This window comes from Coregonus lavaretus (genome assembly GCF_964263955.1).
Source record: "Coregonus lavaretus genome assembly, contig: HAP1_SCAFFOLD_3071, whole genome shotgun sequence".
NCBI classification, from domain to species: domain Eukaryota; kingdom Metazoa; phylum Chordata; class Actinopteri; order Salmoniformes; family Salmonidae; genus Coregonus; species Coregonus lavaretus.
This window is the reverse complement of record NW_028162881.1, coordinates 1-24,785: the sequence shown is the minus strand read 5'-3', so window position 1 is coordinate 24,785 and position 24,785 is coordinate 1. Positions and strand designations below refer to the sequence as shown.

At 43.1% G+C, this 24,785-nt stretch overlaps 2 protein-coding genes across 5 annotated transcripts in view; both read left to right on the top strand.

Annotated features, from left to right (window-relative positions):
• The window catches only part of top3b (DNA topoisomerase III beta), a 52,485-nt gene extending 39,244 nt beyond the window's left edge, over positions 1-13,241 (top strand). The window contains exons 16-18 of the mRNA XM_084193525.1: positions 11,638-11,839; positions 12,181-12,368; positions 12,858-13,241. Coding sequence (XP_084049651.1) covers positions 11,638-11,839; positions 12,181-12,368; positions 12,858-13,136 — 669 coding nt within the window. The 3' untranslated portion in view covers positions 13,137-13,241. The remainder of the gene's footprint in view (positions 1-11,637; positions 11,840-12,180; positions 12,369-12,857) is intronic.
• A 4,086-nt stretch (positions 13,242-17,327) lies between these two features.
• Positions 17,328-24,741, top strand: LOC311118741 (protein phosphatase 1F-like; the record flags this gene model as incomplete). Of its 4 annotated transcripts, none has more annotated exons than XM_084193527.1 (5): positions 17,328-17,460; positions 19,610-19,770; positions 21,207-21,387; positions 23,732-23,862; positions 24,321-24,741. In XM_084193527.1, the coding sequence occupies 3 exons, from the start codon at positions 21,209-21,211 to the stop codon at positions 24,542-24,544; spliced, it is 534 nt and encodes a 177-aa protein (XP_084049653.1). In that variant the 3' UTR covers positions 24,545-24,741. The 4 variants fall into 4 exon arrangements, with proteins under 4 accessions (XP_084049653.1, XP_084049654.1, XP_084049655.1 ...); XM_084193528.1 differs by having other exon boundaries at positions 21,202-21,387; positions 24,321-24,549; XM_084193529.1 differs by lacking the exon at positions 19,610-19,770 and having other exon boundaries at positions 24,321-24,549.
• Between the last annotated feature and the right edge of the window lie 44 nt (positions 24,742-24,785).

Below are 24,785 nucleotides of genomic sequence, written 5' to 3'. Positions count from 1 at the left end.
CTCTCAACCAGCTTCATGAGGTAGTCACCTGGAATGCATTTCAATTAACAGGTGTGCCTTCTTAAAAGTTAATTTGTGGAATTTCTTTCCTTCTTAATGTGTTTGAGCCAATCAGTTGTGTTGTGACAAGGTAGGGGGGGGTATACAGAAGATAGCCCTATTTGGTAAAAGACCAAGTCCATATTATGTCAAGAACAGCTCAAATAAGCAAAGAGAAACGACAGTCCATCATTACTTTAAGACATTAAGGTCAGTCAATACGGAACATCTCAAGAACTTTGAACGTTTCTTCAAGTGCAGTTGCAAAAACCATCAAGCGCTATGATGAAAATGGCTCTCATGAGGACCGCCACAGGAATGGAAGACCCAGAATTACCTCTGCTGCAGAGGATAAGTTCATTAGAGTTACCAGCCTCAGAAATTGCAGCCCAAATAAATGCTTCACAGAGTTCAAGTCACAGACACATCTCAACATCAACTGTTCAGAGAGGACTGTGTGAATCAGGCCTTCAAGGTCGAATTGCTGCAAAGAATCCACTACTAAAGGACACCAATAAGAAGAAGAGACCTGCTTGGGCCAAGAAACACGAGCAATGGACATTAGACCGGTGGAAATGTGTCCTTTGGTCTGGAGTCCGAATTGGAGATTTTTGGTTCCAACCGCTGAGTCTTTGTGAGACACGGTGTGGGTGAACGGATGATCTCTGCATGTGTAGTTCCCACCGTAAAGCATGGAGGAGGAGGTGTTATGGTGTGGTGGTGCTTTGCTGGTGACACTGTCTGTGATTGATTAAGAATTCAAGGCACACTTAACCACAGCATTCTGCAGCGATACGCCATTCCATCTGGTTTGGGCTTAGTGGGACTATCATTTGTTTTTCAACAGGACAATGACCCAACACACCTCCAGGCTGTGTAAGGGCTATTTTACCAAGAAGGAGAGTGATGGAGTGCTGCATCAAATGAGCTGGCCTCCACAATCCCCCGACCTTAACCCAATTGAGATGGTTTGGGATGAGTCGGACGGCAGAGTGAGGGAAAAGCAGCCCACAAGTGCTCAGCATATGTGGGAACTCCTTCAAGACTGTTGGAAAAGCATTCCATGTGAAGCTGGTTGAGAGAATGCCAAGAGTGTGCAAAGCTGTCATCAAGGCAAAGGGTGGCTATTTGAAGAATCTCAAATGTAAAATATATTTTATTTGTTTAACACTTTTTTGGTTACTACATGATTCCATATGTGTTATTTCATAGTTTGGATGTCTTCACTATTAGTCTACAATGTAGAAATAAAGAAAAACCCTTGAACGAGGAGGTGTGTCCAAACTCTTGACTGGTACTGTACATATATGGACGAGCGATGTTAGAGCGGCATGGACTAAGATACAGTAGAATATTATAGAATACAGTATATACATATGAGAGGAGTAATGCAAGATATGTAAACATTATTAAAGTGACTAAGATACCGTAGAATAGTATAGAATACAGTATATACATACAGTTGAAGTCGGAAGTTTACATACACTTAGGTTGGAGTCATTAAAACTCAACCACTCCACAAATTTCTTGTTAACAAACTATAGTTTTGGCAAGTCGGTTAGGACATCTACTTTGTGCATGACACAAGTAATTTTTCCAACAATTGTTTACAGACAGATTATGTCACATATAATTCACTGTATCACAATTCCAGTGGGTCAGAAGTTTACATACACGAAGTTGACTGTGCCTTTAAACAGCTTGGAAAATTCCAGAAAATGATGTCATGGCTTCAGAAGCTTCTGATAGGCTAATTGACATCATTTGAGTCAATTGGAGGTGTACCTGTGGATGTATTTTAAGGAATACCTTCAAACTCAATGCCTCTTTGCTTGACATCATGGGAAAATCAAAAGAAATCAGCCAATACCTCAGAAAAAAGATTGTAGACCTCCACAAGTCTGGTTAATCCTTGGAAGCAAATTCCAAATGCCTGAAGGTACCACGTTCATCTGTATAAACAATAGTACGAAAGTATAAACACCATGGGATCACGCAGCCGTCATAACGCTCAGGAAGGAGACGCGTTCTGTCTCCTAGAGATGAACGTACTTTGGTGCGAAAAGTGCAAATCAATCCCAGAACAACAGCAAAGGACCTTGTGAAGATGCTGGAGGAAACCGGTACAAAAGTATCTATATCCACAGTAAAACGAGTCCTATATCGACATAACCTGAAAGGCCGCTCAGCAAGAAAGAAGCCACCGCTCCAAAACCGCCAGAAAAAAGCCAGACTACGGTTTGCAACTGCACATGGGGACAAAGATCGTACTTTTTGGAGAAATGTCCTCTGGTCTGATGAAACAAAAATAGAACTGTTTGGCCATAATGACCAACGTTATGTTTGGAGGAAAAAGGGGGTGCCTTGCAAACCGAAGAACACCATCCCAACCGTGAAGCACGGGGGTGGCAGCATCATGCTGTGGGGGTGCTTTGCTGCAGGAGGGACTGGTGCACTTCACAAAATAGATGGCATCATGAGGAAGGAAAATTATGTGGATATATTGAAGCAATATCTCAAGACATCAGTCAGGAATTTAATGCTTGGTCGCAAATGGGTCTTCCAAATGGACAATGACCCCAAACATACTTCCAAAGTTGTGGCAAAATGGCTTAAGGACAACAAAGTCAAGGTATTGGAGTGGCCATCACAAAGCCCTGACCTCAATCCTGAAAAAGCGTGTGCGAGCAAGGAGGCCTACAAACCAGACTCAGTTACACCAGCTCTGTCGGGAGGAATGGGCCAAAATTCCCCCAACTTATTGTGGGAAGCTTGTGGAAGGCTACCCGAAACATTTGACCCATGTTAAACAATTTAAAGGCAATGCTACCAAATACTGATTGAGTGTATGTAAACTTGTGACCCACTGGGAATGTGATGAAAGAAATAAAAGCTTAAATAAATCATTCTCTCTACTATTATTCTGACATTTCACATTCTTAAAATAAAGTGGGGATCCTAACTGACCTAAGACAGGGAATTTCTACTAGGATTAAATGTCAGGAATTGTGAAAAACTGAGTTTAAATGTATTTGGCTAAGGTGTATGTAAACTTCCGACTTCAACTGTATGAGATGAGTAATGCAAGATATGTAAACATTATTAAAGTGGCTAGTGTTCCATTTCTTAAAGTGGCCAGTGATTTCAATAGGCAGCAGCCTCTAATGTGCTAGTAAAGGCTATTTAACAGTCTGATGGCCTTGAGGTAGAAGCTGTTTTTCATTCTCTCAGTCCCAGCTTTGATGCACCTGTACTGACCTCACCTTCTGGATGATAGCGGGGTGAACAGGCAGTGGCTCGGGTGGTTGATGTCCTTGATGATATTTGTGGCCTTCCTGTGACGTCGGGTGCTGTATGTGTCCTGGAGGGCGGATAGTTTTCCCCGGGTAATGCGTTGGGCAGACCGTTTCAATCGATGAGAAAATGTGAATGTTGGCCCAGTTTCATCTAGTTCCATCCTCTCCCACTACCCGCGACTGGACTTCCTCTCACTACCATATTTGGCGGTGAGAACATTTTTAAAGGGATGCTTCAGCCTTATAGCCCCTGTGATGTGTCTGGGTTACCGCGTCTGCTAAATGGCATATTATTATTATTATTATATTATTATTATTATATTATTATTCTGTCTGTAGTCCAAGGGCTGGCTAAAAGCCTCTGCTAAGTAGCATACCAGGATGTTACTGTAAAGGATTGTTAATATTATTTAATAATATTATTATCCATGCTAGGCCACTACTAATTTGATTACAGAATAATTGGCTATGTTTACCATTCTTTTACTTTGGCAAAATGTGGATTATATAGTGATTTACTTAATAGTTACTCTGCTGCTACGTTGGGATTTGAAAGTTTAAGAAAGTAGCCAACTAGTAATTGATAGTGTCACTCGTATTCCTTTAATAGATACAGGTTTTACCCAGTAAAGGGACAGGATGGTCAATCAAAACAGGGAATATTAAATAAATATTGTTTTAGTGGAAACTTGTTTCATTTAGGTGTCTAGTTCAAAATCTCTGACTGCCTTCAACAACGAAAAGGCAAGTGGCAAAATTAGATGACTGCCACACACACTTTGGTGGTAGGGTAGAGGGAGGTGGGTAGAGTGAGGTGGGTAGAGTGAGGTGGGTAGAGTGAGGTGGGTAGAGGGAGGTGGGTAGAGTGAGGTGGGTAGAGTGAGGTGGTTAGAGTGAGGTGGGTAGAGTGAGGTGGGTAGAGTGAGGTGGGTAGAGGGAGGTGGGTAGAGGGAGGTGGGTAGAGGGAGGTGGGTAGAGGGAGGTGGGTAGAGGGAGGTGGGTTAGAGGGAGGTGGGTAGAGGGAGGTGGGTAGAGGGAGGTGGGTAGAGTGAGGTGGGTAGAGGGAGGTGGGTAGAGGGAGGTGGGTAGAGGGAGGTGGGTAGAGTGAGGTGGGTAGAGTGAGGTGGGTAGAGGGAGGTGGGTAGAGTGAGGTGGGTAGAGTGAGGTGGGTAGAGTGAGGTGGGTAGAGGGAGGTGGATAGAGTGAGGTGGGTAGAGTGAGGTGGTTAGAGGGAGGTGGGTAGAGTGAGGTGGGTAGAGTGAGGTGGGTAGAGTGAGGTGGGTAGAGGGAGGTGGGTAGAGGGAGGTGGGTAGAGGGAGGTGGGTTAGAGGGAGGTGGGTAGAGTGAGGTGGGTAGAGTGAGGTGGGTAGAGTGAGGTGGGTAGAGGGAGGTGGGTAGAGTGAGGTGGGTAGAGGGAGGTGGGTAGAGGGAGGTGGGTAGAGGGAGGTGGGTAGAGGGAGGTGGGTAGAGTGAGGTGGGTAGAGGGAGGTGGGTAGAGGGAGGTGGGTAGAGGGAGGTGGGTAGAGGGAGGTGGGTAGAGTGAGGTGGGTAGAGTGAGGTGGGTAGAGTGAGGTGGGTAGAGGGAGGTGGGTTAGAGGGAGGTAAGCTGAGCAATTGTTTACATTCATCATCACTCCGTCAAGGGAAGTATAGTATTATTTCTAACAAAGATATTTCAGGATATTGTGTATCCCTGGAAATAATCAGAATTCATGTAAACATAAACATAACAGTCTTGAAAACGACTTTTCCAAAAGAAAGTGTTCTCTCTCACTACTTACACAGGATATGGGTTATATAAGATACATGTTGAGCTGCAGGACCAGGGTAGGTTAAGCCTCCTACACATTTCTGTACTGAATGACATTTTACCACTACCTTTTAAAAAAACATTTTCTATCTTTATTTCCCAAACACAATTCAACACAATCGCTTTTTTTTTTGTCTTTTAATCATCTCTTAACACCTAACAAACACATTCTTTTTTTTTTAACGCTTAACATGGCCCTGTTATCCCAGCGATAATGCCTTGCAACGATTGGCTCAACTTACCCCAAGACAAACATGTTGACTATATTAGCCAACACATCTACAATGATGCACTTTCAGATTTAGGACCTCATATTGACGCTTATAGAGCCCCCAACTGATGTACATAACAATAAATAAATAAAATATCTTCTTTGGTTTAGATACAAGCATCATGAAAACCTCAAACACAATAAATTCATTTGACTTTGGGTTTTTTTTTTACCTTGCTTTCTTACCACTTTTTCCATGTGGTTTCTTCCTTCACGGACTCCGTGAAAAGTTGACCTCTTCCTAAATATTTGGTCAAATGGTAAATTTTTGTATATGGTTTCCCTAGAAACAAGGGTGGCTCAAGTTACCCCACTCTCCTCTACGGGAAGGCACTAGGCCCTCTGACGCACGGCCAGCAAGAATCCGTTCCCCCTTCTACCGGTTTGGTGGCCGAGCTTTGGTGGCCTTCGGTCCGCGGAGAGGGACCGGAAAAGTTTTTATTTTTTATTTTTTTATGAACGAAGCCACTTCAACTGTGGAAGTCATGGAAGCATGTATTATTCATCAGGGTCCTTCCTGTTCATTACGGAGCATTGTTACCAAATGTTTTGCAACAGAAAACTGAGAAAGGAGCGTTTTCATATTGGACCGAGTCCAGCTAGTCCCGCCCATGTTCTAGTCTGTTTTCATATTGGACCGAGTCCAGCTAGTCCCGCCCATGTTCTAGTCTGTTTTCCTATTGGACCGAGTCCAGCTAGTCCCGCCCATGTTCTAGTCTGTTTTCCTATTGGACCGAGTCCAGCTAGTCCCACCCATGTTCTAGTCTGTTTTCCTATTGGACCGAGTCCAGCTAGTCCCGCCCATGTTCTAGTCTGTTTTCTTTTCCGTTTGGTGGCTGATGAACAGAAACCGGATCTAATTGTGTCTGCATGTTGCTATGGGACGGTGTGATTCCAGTGTGGCCTGTACCGGTCTAGTGACGTTGGGGAGAGTTGGGGGAGACTGAGGGAGAGAAGGAGCACAAGAGAGCAAGATAGAGTCCTCTGATAGAGATAAAGTCCTCTGTAGCTCAATTGGTAGAGCATGGCGCTTGTAACGCCAAGGTAGTGGGTTCGATCCCTGGGACCACCCATACACAAAAAAAATGTATGCACACATGACTGTAAGTCTCTTTGGATAAAAGCGTCTGCTAAATGTCATATTATATTATTATTATTATTATATTATATAGAGGGGTAGAGGCAGAGAAGGACAGAGGGAGAGACAGAAAGACACGTGTGGCTGATTTGACTGATGAAGAAAGCCAGGAGGTAACCAGGGGCGCCGTACTACTATGGCTGAGCCTGTAAAAACAACACATTTCACTGCACCTATCTGATGTATGGACGATAACACCCCATATACATTTACAGCCTTCAGAAAGTCTTCACACCCCTTGACTTTGTCTAGATGTTGTCGTGTTACAGCCTGAATTTAAAATTGATTCAATTTAGATTTTGTGTCACTGATCTACACAGAATACCCCAAAATGTCAAAGTGGAATTATGTTTTATATATATATTTTTGAAATATATTAAAAATGAAAAGCTGGAATGTCTTGAGTCAATAAATATTCAATCCCTTTGTTATGGCAAGCCTAAATAAGTTCAGGGGTAAAAATGTGCTTAACAAGTCACATAATAAGTTGCATGGACTCTGTGTTCATTAATATTGTTTAACATTCTTTTTTTAATGACTACCTCATCTCTGTACCCCACACATACAATTATCTGTAAGGTCCCTCAGTCGAGCAGTGAATTTCAAGCACAGATTCAACCACAAAGACCAGGGAGGTTTTTCAATGCTTCACAAAGAAGGGCACCTATTGGTAGATGGCTAAAAATTAAAAAAGCAGACATTGAATATCCCTTTGAGCATGGTGAAGTTATTAATTACACTTTGGATGGTGTATCAATACACCCAGTCACTACAAAGATACATGCGTCCTTCCTAACTCAGTTGCCAGAGAGGAAGGAAAATGCTCAGGGATTTCACCATGAGGCCAATGGTGACTTTAAAAGAGTTACAACGTTTAATGGCTGTGATAGGAGAAAACTGAGGATGGATCGACAACATTGTAGTTACTCCACAATACAATCCTAAGTGACAGAGAGAAAAGAAGGAAGCCTGTACAGAATAAAAATATTCCAAAACATGCATCCTGTTTGCAATAAGGCACTAAAGTAAAACTGCAAAAAATGTGGCAAAGAAATTAACTTTATGTCCTGAATACAAAGCGTTATGTTTGGGGCAAATATTTCAATATTTCAATACTAAATCATTCGATTTTTCCATTGTGTTAATGATGGCGGATTGATTGATTTCCACGATTTTAGTATGTTTTTTTTCAAGATGAGTGATGAGAAGAGAATCGTCCAGCCCATTGGGTATCTCACTACACCCCCATATGCCATGTCTTAAAATATGCAGACAGACTGATTTAAAATACATTGTACTAACTGTAAGTCGCTCTGGATAAGAGCGTCTGCTAAATGACTAAAATGTAAATGTAATACTTCTGACAGCCAACTTTAGCCCCGCCCACAAATTCCGGACTTTATAGCATTCCCAGAAAGCGTTGATTATTGAGTCATTATTCGTTTTACACTTAAGACATGACTCTGCCGTTGTGCTGTAGAATTTTTGTGAATTTTGTCTCTTGTATAATAATTTATTTCTATACATGAGTTTATACTGGATTAAGCGTAAATTTTCGTTAACTGTAATTTAGTTATTTCGTTAGTTATGCTCCAACTCTCCCTCCATTTTGTGCCAACATCAACTATTTTTATAATACTTCGGATGCGTAATAAGTGACAACAAATATATAAAGATAACTTCATCCCATTACTCACCAATATGAAAGCAGATCTAATGAAATGGAATAATCTTCCCATAAATCTTACAGGTCGAATAAACCATGGCTGCCAAAGCTTTGGTATTTATTTTCGGTAATACCAATTACCCCACAGAAGACATTCTTTTAAAAGTATACTCGGTCATAACAGACTTTGTATGGGCAAATAAAACTCAGAGAATAAAAAAGGAAGAGGGTGGTTGTAACCTTCCAGTCTTGAAATTGTATCAACTCTCTACCCAAGACTTTTACTTGCGACATATAGTTAATTATATTATATAATTATATAATTATTATATTGTTAAATGCACTAAAGAGGAACAATGGGTACATATTGAAGGTGCGCATGCTCATCCCCAGAATATTTTTACGCGTCTATTTTCAAAGGATAAAGCTAAGAACATGAACAACTTCATAGTCAAGAACACTAACAAAATGGAAGAAAATGAAACGTATTCTACAACATTCCAATATCACTCCCTAAAAACACAACCTTATCCTTGGATAGCGTTTCAGAATTCACCGATAAATTGGTTCACATAGAAAACTAAAGGCATAGAAACCGTGAATGACTTGGTAACAGGAAATACATTTATTTCCATGTCAGAATTAAAAAGTAGTTTTTGGACTGACCAACGTAGAGTTTCAAATACATGCAACTTAAAAGTTACATCACAACATTTCGATTTTATATATTTTGGACATCAGAGCAACCTTGAGGGAATTTTCTTTGAGTCAGAAAAGGATGTTCATATGATCAGGAAGACGTATAAAACCTTGCAGAGAGCAAATCAAACTGACAATCTCTTTAGAAAAACAAATAAACTATTGGAACCAAGACTTAAAAAGGACATTGAATGTTCCTGAGTTACGGGTTTGTCTTAAATCTGCTTGAAAATCTATGGCAAGACTTAAAAATAGCTGTCAAGCAAAGATCAACGACCAACTTGACAGAGCTTGAATAATTTTTTTAAAGCATAATGTGCAAATATTGTGCAATCCAGGAATGCAAAGCTGCCAAAGGTGATTCTAACGTGTATTGACGCAGGGGGGTGAATACTCATGTCAATGTGTGCGTGTGAGCCCTTGTGTTTTATTAGATTCTGCATTTCATTACGAGGTAACTTCCAAATGACATCCTCCACAATGTACGCATACAGTGGCTTGCGAAAGTATTCACCCCCCTTGGCATTTTTCCTATTTTGTTGCCTTACAACCTGGAATTAAAATAGATTTTTTGGGGGTTTGTATCATTTGATTTACACAACATGCCTACCACTTTGAAGATGCAAAATATTTTTTATTGTGAAACAAACAAGAAATAAGACAAACAATTCTTTGTAGAGCCACCTTTTGCAGCAATTACAGCTGCAAGTCTCTTGGGGTATGTCTCTATAAGCTTGGCACATCTAGCCACTGGGATTTTTGCCCATTCTTCAAGGCAAAACTGCTCCAGCTCCTTCAAGTTGGATGGGTTCCGCTGGTGTACAGCAATCTTTAAGTCATACCACAGATTCTCAATTGGATTGAGGTCTGGGCTTTGACTAGGCCATTCCAAGAGATTTAAATGTTTCCCCTTAAACCACTCGAGTGTTGCTTTAGTAGTATGCTTAGGGTCATTGTCCTGCTGGAAGGTGAACCTCCGTCCCAGTCTCAAATCTCTGGAAGACTGAAACAGGTTTCCCTCAAGAATTTCCCTGTATTTAGCGGCATCCATCATTCCTTAAATTCTGACCAGTCCCTTCTTCCATATGTTTGGGGAGTCTCCCACATGCCTTTTGGCGAACACCAAACGTGTTTGCTTATTTTTTTCTTTAAGCAATGGCTTTTTTCTGGCCACTCTTCAGTAAAGCCCAGCTCTGTGGGCTGTACGGCTTAAAGTGGTCCTATGGACAGATACTCCAATCTCCGCTGTGGAGCTTTGCAGCTCCTTCAGGGTTATCTTTGGTCTCTTTGTTGCCTCTGATTAATGCCATCCTTGCCTGGTCTGTGAGTTTTGGTGGACGGCCCTCTCTTGGTAGGTTTGTTGTGGTGCCATATTCTTTCCATTTTTTAATAATGGATTTAATGGTGCTCCGTGGGATGTTTTAAGTTTCTGATATTTTTTTATAACCCAACCCTGATCTGTACTTCTCCACAACTTTGTCCCTGACCTGTTTGGAGAGCTCCTTGGTCTTCATGGTGCAGTTTGCTTGGTGGTGCCCCTTGCTTAGTGGTGTTGCAGACTCTGGGGCCTTTCAGAACAGGTGTATATATACTGAGATCATGTGACAGATCATGTGACACTTAGATTGCACACAGGTGGACTTTATTTAATAATAATAATAATATGCCATTTAGCAGACGCTTTTATCCAAAGCGACATAGTCGTGCGTGCATACATTTTTTTTTTTTGTGTATGGGTGGTCCCGGGGATCGAACCCACTACCTTGGCGTTACAAGCGTCGTGCTCTACCAGCTGAGCTACAGAGGACCACTATTTAACTAATTATGTGACTTCTGAAGGTAATTGGTTGCACCAGATCTTATTTAGGGTCTTCATAGCAAAGGGGGTGAATACAAATGCATGCACCACTTTTCTGTTATTTATTTTGTATAATTTTTTTGAAACAAGTTATTTTCACTTCACCAATTTAGACTATTTTGTGTATGTCCATTACATGAAATCCAAATAAAAATCAATTTAAATTACAGGTTGCAATGCAACAAAATAGGAAAAACGCCAAGGGGGATGAATATTTTTGCAAGGCACTGTACATCATCTGATTTCCTGTGTGTGTGTGCGGTCGGTGGGTGCGGTCGGTGTGTGTGTGTGCGGTCGGTGTGTGCGTCCTTGTGTTTTGTTTTGAATTTCATTCACTTCCACAAGTCTTCCAAATGACATCATCCAGGAGAGAATAAATTATATATACACACTGAGTGTACAAAACATTAAGAACACCTTCCTAATATTGAGTATTGACCCACCCCCCTTGCCCTCAGAACAGCCTTCATCGGGGCATGGACTCTACAAGGTGTCGAATGTGTTCCACAAGGATGCTGGCCCATGTTGACTCCAATGTTTCCCACAGTTGGCTGGATGTGGGGGACCATTCTTGATACACATGGGTGTGTGTGGAGCATCAGTGTGTGTGGAGCATCAGTGTGTGTGGAGCATCAGTGTGTGTGGAGCATCAGTGTGTGTGGAGCATCAGTGTGTGTGGAGCATCAGTGTGTGTGGAGCATCAGTGTGCGTGGAGCATTAGTGTGTGTGTTCTTGTCGGTTTCATTGTGTAACTTTAGGAGCGTTTGATATAACTTTCCCGGTACAATGGAACCAATTGTCCTAAAAGTGCAAACTCTGCCCATCCTGCACGCTAATGATTGATTGATTGGTTCAACCAGGCCAAGCCTAGCCGGCTGCACTGTGCTGGGTGTGATGAGACGTACAGCCTGCCTCAGAACGGAGCCATCAAGCTTTACAAGGAGCTGCGCTGCCCGCTGGATGAGTTTGAGCTGGTGCTGTGGACCTCTGGATCCAGGGGAAAGAGCTACCCTCTATGTCCCTACTGCTTCAGCAACCCCCCCTTCAGGGACATGAAGAAAGGTGAGGGGGAGTGTGTGGGTGGTGGGTATGTGCGGGTGGTAAGTGTGGGTGGTAGGTATGTGGGTGGTATGTGGGGGTGGTGTGAGGGTGTGTGTTGGTGGTGAGTATGTAGGTGTGGGTGGTGAGTGATAGTTTTGATGGTCATGAACAGGGTTTGGGGGCAATTCCGTTTCAATTCAGGAAGTAAACTTTTCCTCATTGTTTTTCTCCCTCGCCATCTCTCCCCCCTCGCCCCCTCCCTCCCTCTCTCCATCTCCCTCCCCCTCCCTCCCTCTCTCCATCTCCCTCCCTCCCTCTCTCCATCTCCCTCCCTCTCTCCATCCCCCACCCTTCTCTCTCAGGTATGGGATGTAATGAGTGCACCCACCCGTCCTGCCAGCACAGTCTCAACTCCCTGGGTATTGGTCAGTGTGTGGAGTGTGAGGGCGGGGTGCTGGTTTTGGACCCTACCTCCGGCCCCAAGTGGAAGATGTCCTGCAACAGGTGCAACGTGATGGTCCACTTCTTTGAGCACGCACACAGAGTGCAGGTAGGGGGAAACGGGACTTTATAGTTATTTTCATTGATACGCTGCTGCTACTCTGTTCATTATTGATGCATAGTCACTTTAACTCTACCCACATGTACATATTACTTCAACTACCTCAACTAGCCGGTGCCCCCGCACATTGACTCTGCACCGGTACCCCCCTGTATATATAGCCTCCCTACTGTTATTTTATTTTACTTCTGCTCTTTTTTTCTCCACACTTTTTTGTTGTTGTTTTATTTTACTTTTTTATAAAAAAAAGTAATTCACTGTTGGTTAAGGGCTGTAAGTAAGCATTTCACTGTAATGTCTGCACCTGTTGTATTCGGCTCATGTGGCCAATAAAGTTTGATTTAATTTTTTCACACTGCTTGTTATTCTATTTCTATTCTATTTGAACAGTTCTCTCGCTTATCTTTCTCACTCTTTCTTCCCTCTTGCTGTGTTCACTCCCTTCCTCCCCCCGTCTTCCCATCTTCCCGTCTCCAGGTAGCCCAGGAGAGCTGTGAGGCGTGCGAAGCGTCCCTGGTAGCGGTGGACTTCAACAAGACGCGCTCCCCGCTCCCTGACGGAGAGACTCAGCACAGCGGCTGTGTGTTCTGCGACCCAGTCTTCCAGGACCTGGTGGAACTCAAACACGCCACCATGAGACACCCTTCCATGACCCGTGGCGGGGGTGCACGGCGAGGGGGGCGGGGCAGGGGCAGGGGGCGCAGAGAAAAGAAACCCAAAGATAAGATGGCTGCCTTGGCAGCGTACTTCGTGTAGCAGTAGATCAGGGTCGTTATGTTAAGCTGGGTTAATATGTGATGCTATGGCGTCTATAATAAAGGATGCTGTCATGTGGAAGTAAATAAAACAATTTGTAAACGGAAACTGGTCGTTGTGTGTTCTGAGTCTTTGTTATTGTAGCTGCCTTATGTTGGTGAAACCATAAGGAGAGGAAGTACAAACCAACGACGCTAGACAGAGAGGAATATGCTTAAGCAAAAGGCAGTTTATTAAACACAGAGATAGCTGGTACTGCTCAAGCTACATGCATGGACCCATTCAGTTGCCTCTTATGGAGACAGTTGAGAAGGATAAAAAACAGAGTTTACAGCATTACTTTATACAATGTAACACAAAGGAAGGGGTCCTTCTTCTAGTCCCTTGATTGGTTCCCGAGGCGTAGGAGGCGGGTCTGCTCTGTCCAGAGTAGAAGCCCCTTTGGTGCACGGCAGAGTCCTCTGCCCTTGGCACCCGACCAGTAGAAAGAAGTGCAGTTTGTGTGTGTGCGTAACTCGTGAGGCATGAGGATGAGTGTGCGTATGCATGGAGATGTGTGTGTGAATGTGTGTATGTTCTCAAAGGAAAGACTCGTGGGGAGTAACCAGATTGTGGCCTGTGGCGTGGGTGTTGTCCTTGAGAAGATATTGGCTCTGTCCATTGTTCTTGCATAGGAACAGCATTGATTGAAAACAAGCTCCTAACATTAAAATGGGTCATGCACAAGATTTTAGTCAGACCAAGCTATAACATTTTAATATTTACTACGACACTTAGCAGAGTGAGCCTGGGGAGAGAGAGACTGATTTATAGAATATACATCTTCACCAGTAGGCAGCTTTCCATTGACCCTGTTAATTCGACAAAAGCAATGTCGCAAAAAATTACAACTGCATCTATAGGAGAAATGTTCTAAAGATGGGTGTATTTTTCTTTTGTCAAACTTTTATTTATTGTGAAATAAAGCTCCACTCCACATTTAATTATAAATGCCTACTGCTTGCTAAATCTATTTTTCAACTATAAAAATGTTTCTTTGCAGGACAAAGGATTTTCTTGACTTTAAAGAATGACTGAATTGCTTTGCCTTGCTTTTCTGGTTGGCTGGATGCAAGTTTCACCATCCAATTATTACAGATCTACAGGAGTTTCACCATCCAATTATTTCAGATCTACATGAGTTTCACCATCCAATTATTTCAGACCTACAGGATTTTCACCATCAAATTATTTCAGATCTATAGGAGTTTCACCATTCAATTATTTCAGATCTACCAGAGTTTCACCATTCAATTAGGCTATTTCAGATCAAGGATGAAATCTCTTGAGATCCACCATCTTGTTTTCAAGAGTCACAAAAAAACAATAATACTTAGTAACAAGAATAATCTGGCAACTGTCTAATAATAATAATTTTCAAAAAAGTACATTAACGGCATAAAAAAAGTTTTCGAGGCAGTCCGGTTAGATCTCTCATATACTGCTTACACAGACAAGTTACATAGGCATAGTTCATATGGTTGTTTCCTGCATGTGTCTGGCACCGTTTCCTATCTTAATTTATAGAACATTCTGGGCGTTCTGCCAGGTGGTCCTAAGGAGGGGGTCATGTCGCCCCCCTCGTATCTTTACCAAGCACAGGCAGGAACCAAGGAAAGACGAGATCAACATTTTCAAGGCTGTCTCTTCACACAATAAAATGTTCCATCACAATACATACATAATTACAAATATCTTTACATGGTGATGTTTCTGTTAGTTAAAAACACAAACAGTTTGTTCTTAGCATTTGAAAAAGGTGTTTCTTAAATTCACTGTGTGATTTTAATGCCCTAACTCTATAGGAAAATTATTCCAGTAAATTGGGCCTTTTGGAGTAAGATCTTTCAGATACAATCTCATGAATTTATAATTGCTGCTGTTGTCGAAAGAAGTAGTGTGAGTCTTGATGTCTTAAAATGGCATCCAATAATGAATCTGCAAAGATTGTTATAAATGACATCTAATTCGCAAAGTAAGGTCTTGGTTGTGTTTTGATAGATATCTAGGAAAGGGGATATCTAGTCAGTTGCACAACTGAATGGATTCAAGTGAAAATGTGTCTTCCGCATTTAACCCAATCCCTCTGAATCAGAGAGGTGCGGGGGGCTGTCTTAATCAACGTAATCAGCGCACAGGGAGCAGTTGTTGTTGGGGGTTAACTGCCTTGCTGAACGGCAGATTTTTCCACATTGCGGGCTTGGGGATTCGAACCAGCGACCTTTCGGTTACTGACCGAACGCTCATAGATATGTATAGTAACCCAATATATAGTATAGTATAGTTACATTGTTATAGTTAATAATATAGTATATATAGTTAATTGTTTTTCTAATATAATCAATATGCTTTCCAAAATGTATTCAAAATCTATCCTCAAACCCAGATATTTCAAACAATCAACACTTTCAAGCATTGTTCTATCACTTACATGCATTTTGAAATTGCCAGCTGTGGAATTTTTTTTTTGCCCTGTACCAAACAGCATGATATAGGACTGTTGATTTTAAACCAAATTATACAGTATCTTATGTCCAACTATGAAAATTCAATCTATTTCTTTTTTTTTGATCAGAAAACTTTGGGGGGAGGGGCAACTAAAACCACCCCTGGGCCAAATAAAAGCACCCCTGGGCCAAATTAAACCACCCCTGGGCCAAATTCTGCCGGGGGCCGCTAGTTGGGGAATCCTGGTATACATTTAGATTTACATTTACGTCATTTAGCAGACGCTCTTATCCAGAGCGACTTACAAATTAGTGCATTCAATTTATGATAGCCAGTGGGACAACCACTTTTTTTTTTTATGGGGGGGTGGGGGATGGGGTAGAAGGATAACTTTTATACTATTCCAGGTATTCCTTAAATAGGTGGGGTTTCAAGTGTCTCCGTAAGGTGGTCAGTGACTCCGCTGTCCTGGCGTCGTGGGGGAGCTTGTTCCACCATTGGGGTGTCAGAGCAGCAAATAGTTTTGACTGGGCTGAGCGGGAACTGTGCTTCCGTAGAGGTAGGGGGGCTAGCAGGCCAGAGGTGGATGAACGTAGTGCCCTCGTTTGGGTGTAGGGTCTGATCAGAGCCTGAAGGTAAGGAGGTGCCGTTCCCCTCACAGCTCCGTAGGCAAGCACCATGGTTTTGTAGTAGATGCGAGCCTCAACTGGAAGCCAGTGGAGTGTGCGGAGGAGCGGGGTGACATGAGAGAACTTGGGAAGGTTGAACACCAGACGGGCTGCGGCATTCTGGATGAGTTGTAGGGGTTTAATGGCACAGGCAGGGAGCCCAGCCAACAGCGAGTTGCAGTAGTCCAGACGGGAGATGACAAGTGCCTGGATTAGGACCTGTACATACAGGCTGTCGTAAATGTATTCATGCGCAATTTGACTAAATGGATAATGGAAACACTTCAACCACTTCATTTTTATTCGACAGTAGGTTTTAGCAACAAACAAAAAAATATGTTAATGTGTGACGTCATTACGTCCAGCTGTTTTTTCGACACAAGACAGCGGTCATATTGTCCCATCTATTTTATATGCGAACTTTCTAAATGTCGACACAAAAATCACAGAACAAGTTAATGGAAACGTAGCTACTGTTAGTGTCTTGTGAGGGAGTGTGACATTTGCTGAAGTGCAAATCTTTCTGAAAGCCTCTGACTGACAAGGCTATCATTAGTCTCGTCTGGCCAGCCTTCTAAAAGTCTGTTTCGTTCAGCCTGGCTAGTATTTTATTTACGCTATATACTGTTCAGATTTGACATCCGACATGCCAATCACAGGAAGGCCAAGGGAGAATCTCAACTACTTCCTCCTCGTGTCCTCTCTCCTTCTCAAACCCCATTGGATTACAAAGCCAGGGGTCCCGCCCCTCTAACCTTCTCCTCCAATGGGTTTTGAGAAGGAGGCGAAGAGAGAGGTCGCAAGGAGGATACAATTGACATTCTCCCATGGTTTGTCCTGCGCTCAGCAGGTCTGAGTATAGTGTTCGGGAACGTCAGATTCCCGTAGTGTCTACGCAGCCAAACACAGATCTATGAACGGAGTGGATCATCTCAAAATGTGCTTGCGCCCACTACAAGCAAGCCCATGATCTACAACTCAGTGAAATGCGCAGATTCTGTGTAATCGCAGTCTTCGAACAAAGCGGATAGTTTTCACGTCGCCACACTTCTTCTAAGACTTCCATGGCGTGAAACCCTTTTAGTGTCGGTCTTGAAAGGGCGTGTAGTTGTCTAGTTCAGCCCCATAGCGAGCGAGTAAAGGGAGTGCCCTGAAGAAGATAGTCCAAGGTAAGAAATGTTATCGTGTCGTACAGTAGCTTGAAAATGAGTTTGTGCTTTTTTGTAAAGCAGGAAATAAAATAAAACATTTTGTTTATGGAGACTCACAATGTTTCTGTGGCTGTAGGCCATTTAGTGACTAGCATTCCTAGTCGCAAAACCTATTCGCTATATATTATACCGTCAGAGCAGTCTGTCAAATACACGCACGTCTCAACAGTGATTTTATTCCTCATATTGCGTTACATTATTGCATTATTACACATTCATTCACATCATGTGCACAACATTTCCCCTATTTCTGATCCTAAGATACACACACACACACACACACACAGGTGAGCACTACCCTCTTGCTGAAGCTACACTACATGACCAAAAGTATGTGGACACGTGCTCGTCGAACATCTCATTCCAAAATCATGGGCATTAATATGGAGTTGGTCCCCCCCTTTGCTGCTATAACAGCCTCCACTCTTCTGGGAAGGTTTTCCACTAGATGTTGGAACATTGCTGCGGGACTTGCTTTCATTCAGTCACAAGATAATTAGTGAGGTCGGGCACTGATGTTGGACGATTAGACCTGGCTCGCAGTCAGCGTTCCAATTCATCCCAAAGGTGTTCGATGGGGTTAATGTCAGGGTTTTGTGCAGGCCAGTCAATTTCTTCCACACTGATCTCGACAAACCATTTCTGTATGGACCTTGCTTAGTGCACAGGGGCATTGTCATACTGAAACAGGACAGGGCCTTCCCCAAACAGTTGCCACAAAGTTGGAGGCACAGAATCATCTAGAATGTCATTGTATGCTGTAGCGTTAAGATTTCCCTTCACTGTAACAAAGGAGCCTGAAGCATGAAAAACAGCCCCAGACCATTATTCCTCCTCCACCAGACTTTACAGTTGGCACTATGCATTGGGGCAGGTAGCGTCCTCCTGGCATCCGCAAAACCCAGATTTGTCCGTCGGACTGCCAGATGGTGAAGCGTGTTTCCACTCCTCCAGAGTCTAATGGCAGCGAGCTTTACACCACTCCAGCCGACGCTTGGCATTGCACATGGTGATCTTAAGCTTGTATGCGGCTGCTCGGCTATGGAAACTAATTTCATGAAGCTCCAGACGAACAGTTCTTGGGCTGATGTTGCTTCCAGAGGCAGTTTGGAACCCGGTAGTGAGTGTTGCAACCGAGGACAGACGATTTTTACGCACTGCCTTCTGGCCGTGGGAGATTTGTTAAGAGTCCAGACGCTCGTTCTGAACATTTCAAATGCATCGTTTGTGGTATGGTTTTGGAAACATAAGGAACGGATCTTTCATATCAATGAGAAATAATTTTCAAAAAGTATAAAGGTTACAGTGCCTTCAGAAAGTATTCACACCCCCTTAGTTTTTCCACATTGTGTTACAAAGTGGGATTAAAATGGATTTGTAATTTATTTTGTCAATGATCTACACAAAATACTCAGTCAAAGTGGGAGAAGAATTCTAACAACAAAGTCACCATTGGTGAAATCCGTGAGAGGTTTCCTTCCTCTCCGGCAACTGAGTTAGGAAGGACGCCTGCATCTTTGTAGTGACTGGGTTTATTGATACACCATCCAAAGTGTAATTAATATCCACCATGCTCAAAGGGATAATCAATGTGGGGGTTTTTTTTCTGCTTTTTCTTTTTTACCCAATAAGTACCAATATGCATTGGAAAACCTCCCTGGTTTTTGTGGTTGAATCCCACATGGCCATAGTTACATGTTGCAGTGATGGAAGACCGAGGCATACCTCTGCTAGTTAGCAATCTGCGTCTCCAAACATCTGTGTGTAAACGGAAGACGTGTTGTCACTGAAAATTACTGTCGGCTGCAACTGTGTTAAAACTGGTTAAAACAGTGTACAGTAGGTGTATATTTTGCATTTGTGGAATTATTTTGGTGTGACATGAAAGTAAAGGACTTTATGTTTTTAGAATCGTAGCGCAATTGAGAATCGATTCACGTTTAGATGGAGTATTTGGCTGTTTTTGGCTTCCCTCTAAACAGAACATGTAAGGCCCTTGGACTATAAGGTGTAACATTAGACTCCTTTGGTCCATTATTGGGCTATAGCATGGGTAATGGTGTGACAGGAATAATATTGAGCTGTATTATTGTTTTGTCCCTCATAGAAGTTGGACCTGTGAGTCTCACTGACGGACCGAGAGACAAACAGACAAAAGGACAGACGAACACACAGACAGACGGGGTGGATGCCGGGCCTCTGGTTATCGTGGGGACCACTCACTGCACCTGTTTGACCTTTAACTGACCTCTGACACTTATCCTGAAGGTAAAAATAAATAAATAAATAATAATTTGGGGGGTGCTTTTATTTGTTCTGTTACACACATGTGTGTTAGGAAAATAACAAAGTTTTAGTATATATTTTTCATATCCCAAGTTTCCAAGGCGATCCTCAAACTTGTGACCCTAAGGTCCAGAGATGTAGCGGTGTAGCTAACTACTGGAACTACACACTACTGTTTTACCATGTAGCGGTGTAGCTAACTACTGGAACTACACACTACTGTTTTACCATGTAGCGGTGTAGCTAACTACTGGAACTACGTACTACTGTTTTACCATGTAGCGGTGTAGCTAACTACTGGAACTACACACTACTGTTTTACCATGTAGCGGTGTAGCTAACTACTGCAACTACACACTACTGTTTTACCATGTAGCGGTGTAGCTAACTACTGCAACTACACACTACTGTTTTACCATGTAGCGGTGTAGCTAACTACTGGAACTACACACTACTGTTTTACCATGTAGCGGTGTAGCTAACTACTGGAACTACACACTACTGTTTTACCATGTAGCGGTGTAGCTAACTACTGGAACTACACACTACTGTTTTACCATGTAGCGGTGTAGCTAACTACTGGAACTACACACTACTGTTTTACCATGTAGCGGTGTAGCTAACTACTGGAACTACACACTACTGTTTTACCATGTAGCGGTGTAGCTAACTACTGGAACTACACACTACTGTTTTAGCATGTAGCGGTGTAGCTAACTACTGCAACTACACACTACTGTTTTACCATGTAGCGGTGTAGCTAACTACTGCAACTACACACTACTGTTTTACCATGTAGCGGTGTAGCTAACTATTGGAACTACACACTACTGTTTTACCATGTAGCGGTGTAGCTAACTACTGGAACTACACACTACTGTTTTGCCATGTAGCGGTGTAGCTAACTACTGGAACTACACACTACTGTTTTACCATGTAGCGGTGTAGCTAACTACTGGAACTACACACTACTGTTTTACCATGTAGCGGTGTAGCTAACTATTGGAACTACACACTACTGTTTTACCATGTAGCGGTGTAGCTAACTACTGGAACTACACACTACTGTTTTACCATGTAGCGGTGTAGCTAACTACTGGAACTACACACTACTGTTTTACCATGTAGCGGTGTAGCTAACTACTGGAACTACACACTACTGTTTTACCATGTAGCAGTGTAGCTAACTACTGGAACTACACACTACTGTTTTACCATGTAGCGGTGTAGCTAACTACTGGAACTACACACTACTGTTTTGCCATGTAGCGGTGTAGCTAACTACTGGAACTTCTGTTTCTGTTTTCTGTTTCTGTTCTGTTTCCATTCCTCAGGAAATGTCGTTATTTTTCGGTTCCTTTCCCTGAACCGGTTCCAACCCCTGAAAGGTATGCTGTGTGTGTGTGTTCCAAGTACAGGTATGGGTGGTGTCATGGAGGAGGAGGTGGTGCGGGGGTTCCTGAGGAGGTTCCTGGAGGAGTTCCCTGCTCCGCTGGGTTCTGAAGACCCCCTGCCTCTCAGCCCCCTCAGCAGGAAGGTCAGCCTGGACGAACTGAGAGGAGAGAGCCTGGACCTGGGCCTGCGTCTGCTCAACACCAGGTAGGTGTGTGTGTGTGTGTGTGTGTGTGTGTGTGTGTGTGTGGACAAGTTGAGGGGAGACGGCATGGACCTGGGCCTATGATTTCTCATCACTGTGTATGTGGTACAGGACTACCTGGTCCAATAAGAACCACTTGTTTTTCATTTTCTGTTGAAAAATGTTTTGTTTCGGTTTGCCTTAATGAACATGACCCCGGTGGTGTTGATGGTGCTGCTTGCAGACCGCATTCTTTAAATTCCTGTTGTGCAGCAGCGAGCTCATCCTCCCATATCTGTATCCTGCCCTGTTCATTACACCCTGCGTGAGTAGAGGGCTAAGTTACAGGGCTGTTACACTGCCTATCACAGAGAGAGGGGAGGAGAGAGAAAGGAGGAGAGGGAGAAAGACACGGTCAGACAGACAGACAGACAGACACAGGGAGAGGGGAGGAGAGAGAAAGGAGGAGAGGGAGAAAGACAGACAGACAGACAGACAGACAGACAGACACAGGGAGAGCTGTAAACTGCCTCTGAACACACTTCAGGGATAATTACCCAGCTGGGTAACACTTTACTTGACACCCAGCGTCATAACACGTTATGACACGGTCATAACCACATGTCATAATATGTCATAACAGCTGACATAACTTGTCATAACCTGTCATAATATGGTCATAACACTGTCATGACCCACATATTTAGACCTGTTATGACATATATTGCATTGTTTTATGGCTGGTTATGACACCTATATAAGTGTCAAAACCCACCAAACCTACCACACAAGGCAAAACATTCCATTACACCATAGTCTGCTTGTCAACAGTATGTTAAAAATTGACCATATTAAGTTATCATGGTAAATGTGCACAAACAGACATGCAGCTACCCCAATGCTCTGTTGCTGATGACTGGGATGAATGCAGGAGCAGATTTCAGGAGCAGGACAAGACACCCTCTTTATGACTGATGACTGATTTAAGGTCATGTACATGATAGGCCTGTCTGGCTTGTATGATAATGACGGTCATAATGCTTCTTGACAGTGTCATAAAGGGTATTTTCTTACGCTTTGAACACACCGACTGCATCATTGCGTTCTGGTACACCAGAAGTACATTCATTTCCAATGGAACGCTGCGTTAGCCTTGCAGCATTGCGTTGCAGAGGCAGCTGCAGTGCGTTCTGTGTGGTGCACACGGTGGATTTATCGAACGTATGCGTCAAACTGTATGCGTAGACGGCTTGACAGAAATGGTCGCGGAAGGTGAATGTTGAACTTTTGTTGCACACACGTCTAGACGACGCTGCGTACTATTTTGCGCGATGACGCAGTCGGTGTGTTCAAAGCGTTAGTCCAAGAGAAGTGACGCAGGAGGGTCATAATGGTTCATGACAGGGTGATAAAGTGTATTTTCTGCAAGTTATTTAAAATATGATGAAGAAAACATGACTGTAAAGAATTCATTACAACAACAACAAAGGACTTAGGAAACAAACTTTCAAACTAAAGGAAACTTCTTGGAAAAAAGACATTTGAATAAATGTGGGTTTGACCCTCTTATATAGGTTATTATATAACCAGCTATAAAATAACATAACATATGTCACAACAGGTCTAAATATGTGTGTCATGACAGCGTTATGACCATATTATGACAAGTTATGTCAGCTGTTATGACATATTATGACATGTGGTTATGATGCTGGGTGTCAAGTAAATTGTTATCAAAAGCGGTAGTATTGAAAACAACAAATGTCCGAGATTCAGAGAAGTTCTAGCATGTCCTCTTTTCCTTCTGTCTTCTGTGTTCTTCTTCTTACTCTGAGGCACTTCCTGTTCGTATGACCTAATTTCCTGTCTGTAGAATCACTATTGTTCTACCCACTTCCTGTTTTCCCCCTGTGCGTGTCTCAGTCCCCTGTTCCACCCTGGCAGAACTCTAATCTCGTACAGAGACATAACAGATGTGTGCTGTTCAGCTGTGTTTCAATTTGGTCTGTGTGTGTTCACCATAGAGAGAGAGAGAGAGAGAGATAGATAGATAGAGGACTCATCTTTGTATCTGTGTCATTATAGCGTCTGTGACAGCATAGCCTCAATGGTGCTGCCTATCTCCATTTTGAAGTAGTCTATTTTCTTCTTCACGATTGGCTGATCCCTCCTGCTGGTTGGACATGACTATAAAGGGTGACCAGGAGGGATCAGCCAATGAAGTTGGAAGTCCCACTCATTTGACTACATTCAAATGGTAACAGCCCTCAATGGCGCTGCCCATGCTAATAAGGCCTTTTGGCCACTAGAGGCCTCTATCATTCTCTATGGCGTTCACTCATAAGGACCCTCTGTCCTCTCATGCAGGAATGCTCCATCACCACTGAGTGCAGCCATGTGCCATGCAGCCTTGGCTAAGCTGCTGAAGGCTGACCTTTCACCTTTCCACCTCCCCCAGGAAGCTGAACAGCAGCAAGGAGAGGAACAGGAAGTCGTTTGTGAGTTCGGACTAATGTCATCTATGATTCAGACCACCTGTGTCCAGCGGAGCGTCCACTCCTGTGTGTGTGTGTGTGTGTGTGTGTGTGTGTGTGTGTGTGTGAACAGTGGTGGAAAAAGTACCCAATTTTCATACTTGAGTAAAAGTAAAGACACCTTAATAGACGATGACTCAAGTAAAAGTGAAAGTCACGCAGTAAAATACTAAATTGCAGTCTACTAGCCCAGCTGGCCGGTGCCCAAAATCCTTAAATTCCATCACTGTGTGTGTGTCCAGTGACCACCTCTTTAACCCCTGGGGTTTCATCTCCCAATACCAATTGACCCCTAGACACTTGTGTAAGGCTGAAAGGCTTGAATATGTGTCCTACGATATGTTCAAACAACATTCTCATCTGGACTATCAGAGACCTAACTGAAATTACATTTCCTTTGGCCCCTCCCCTCTCCTCCACAGTGCTCCAATCAGAGCCCATCCAGCGGCTGTTTCTCAATAAGCTTCAGGAGGTGGGTGTGGCTTGGCACCAGACTCTCCCCGCCCCCCTCCCAGTAGGTCCCTCCCGTTTCCTCATGTGCTCCGCCCACGCCATCAGGAACACTCGGAGGAAGATGGAGGATCGTCATGTGGCCATACCTGATTTCAACACACTCACTGGCCTCAAGGTAATAACTCTGTTATGACGTTTTTCTCAGCCAGTCCCAATTCGCTTCATACCCCTTCCCCTTGGCCCTAACCATTGCTTAACAGGATGAGTCACCTCGCCGTTTTGGACTGTTTAGTTCCGGAACATATTTGACCGTATCCGGTACGTCTCATGACATGAAACATTATTTTCACTTTTTGCAATGTAAAAATTCGAATAAAAGCGATCAACGTTAATTAGAGTTGCCTCTTCATTAATTCTCCTGCCCCCCACCAAAA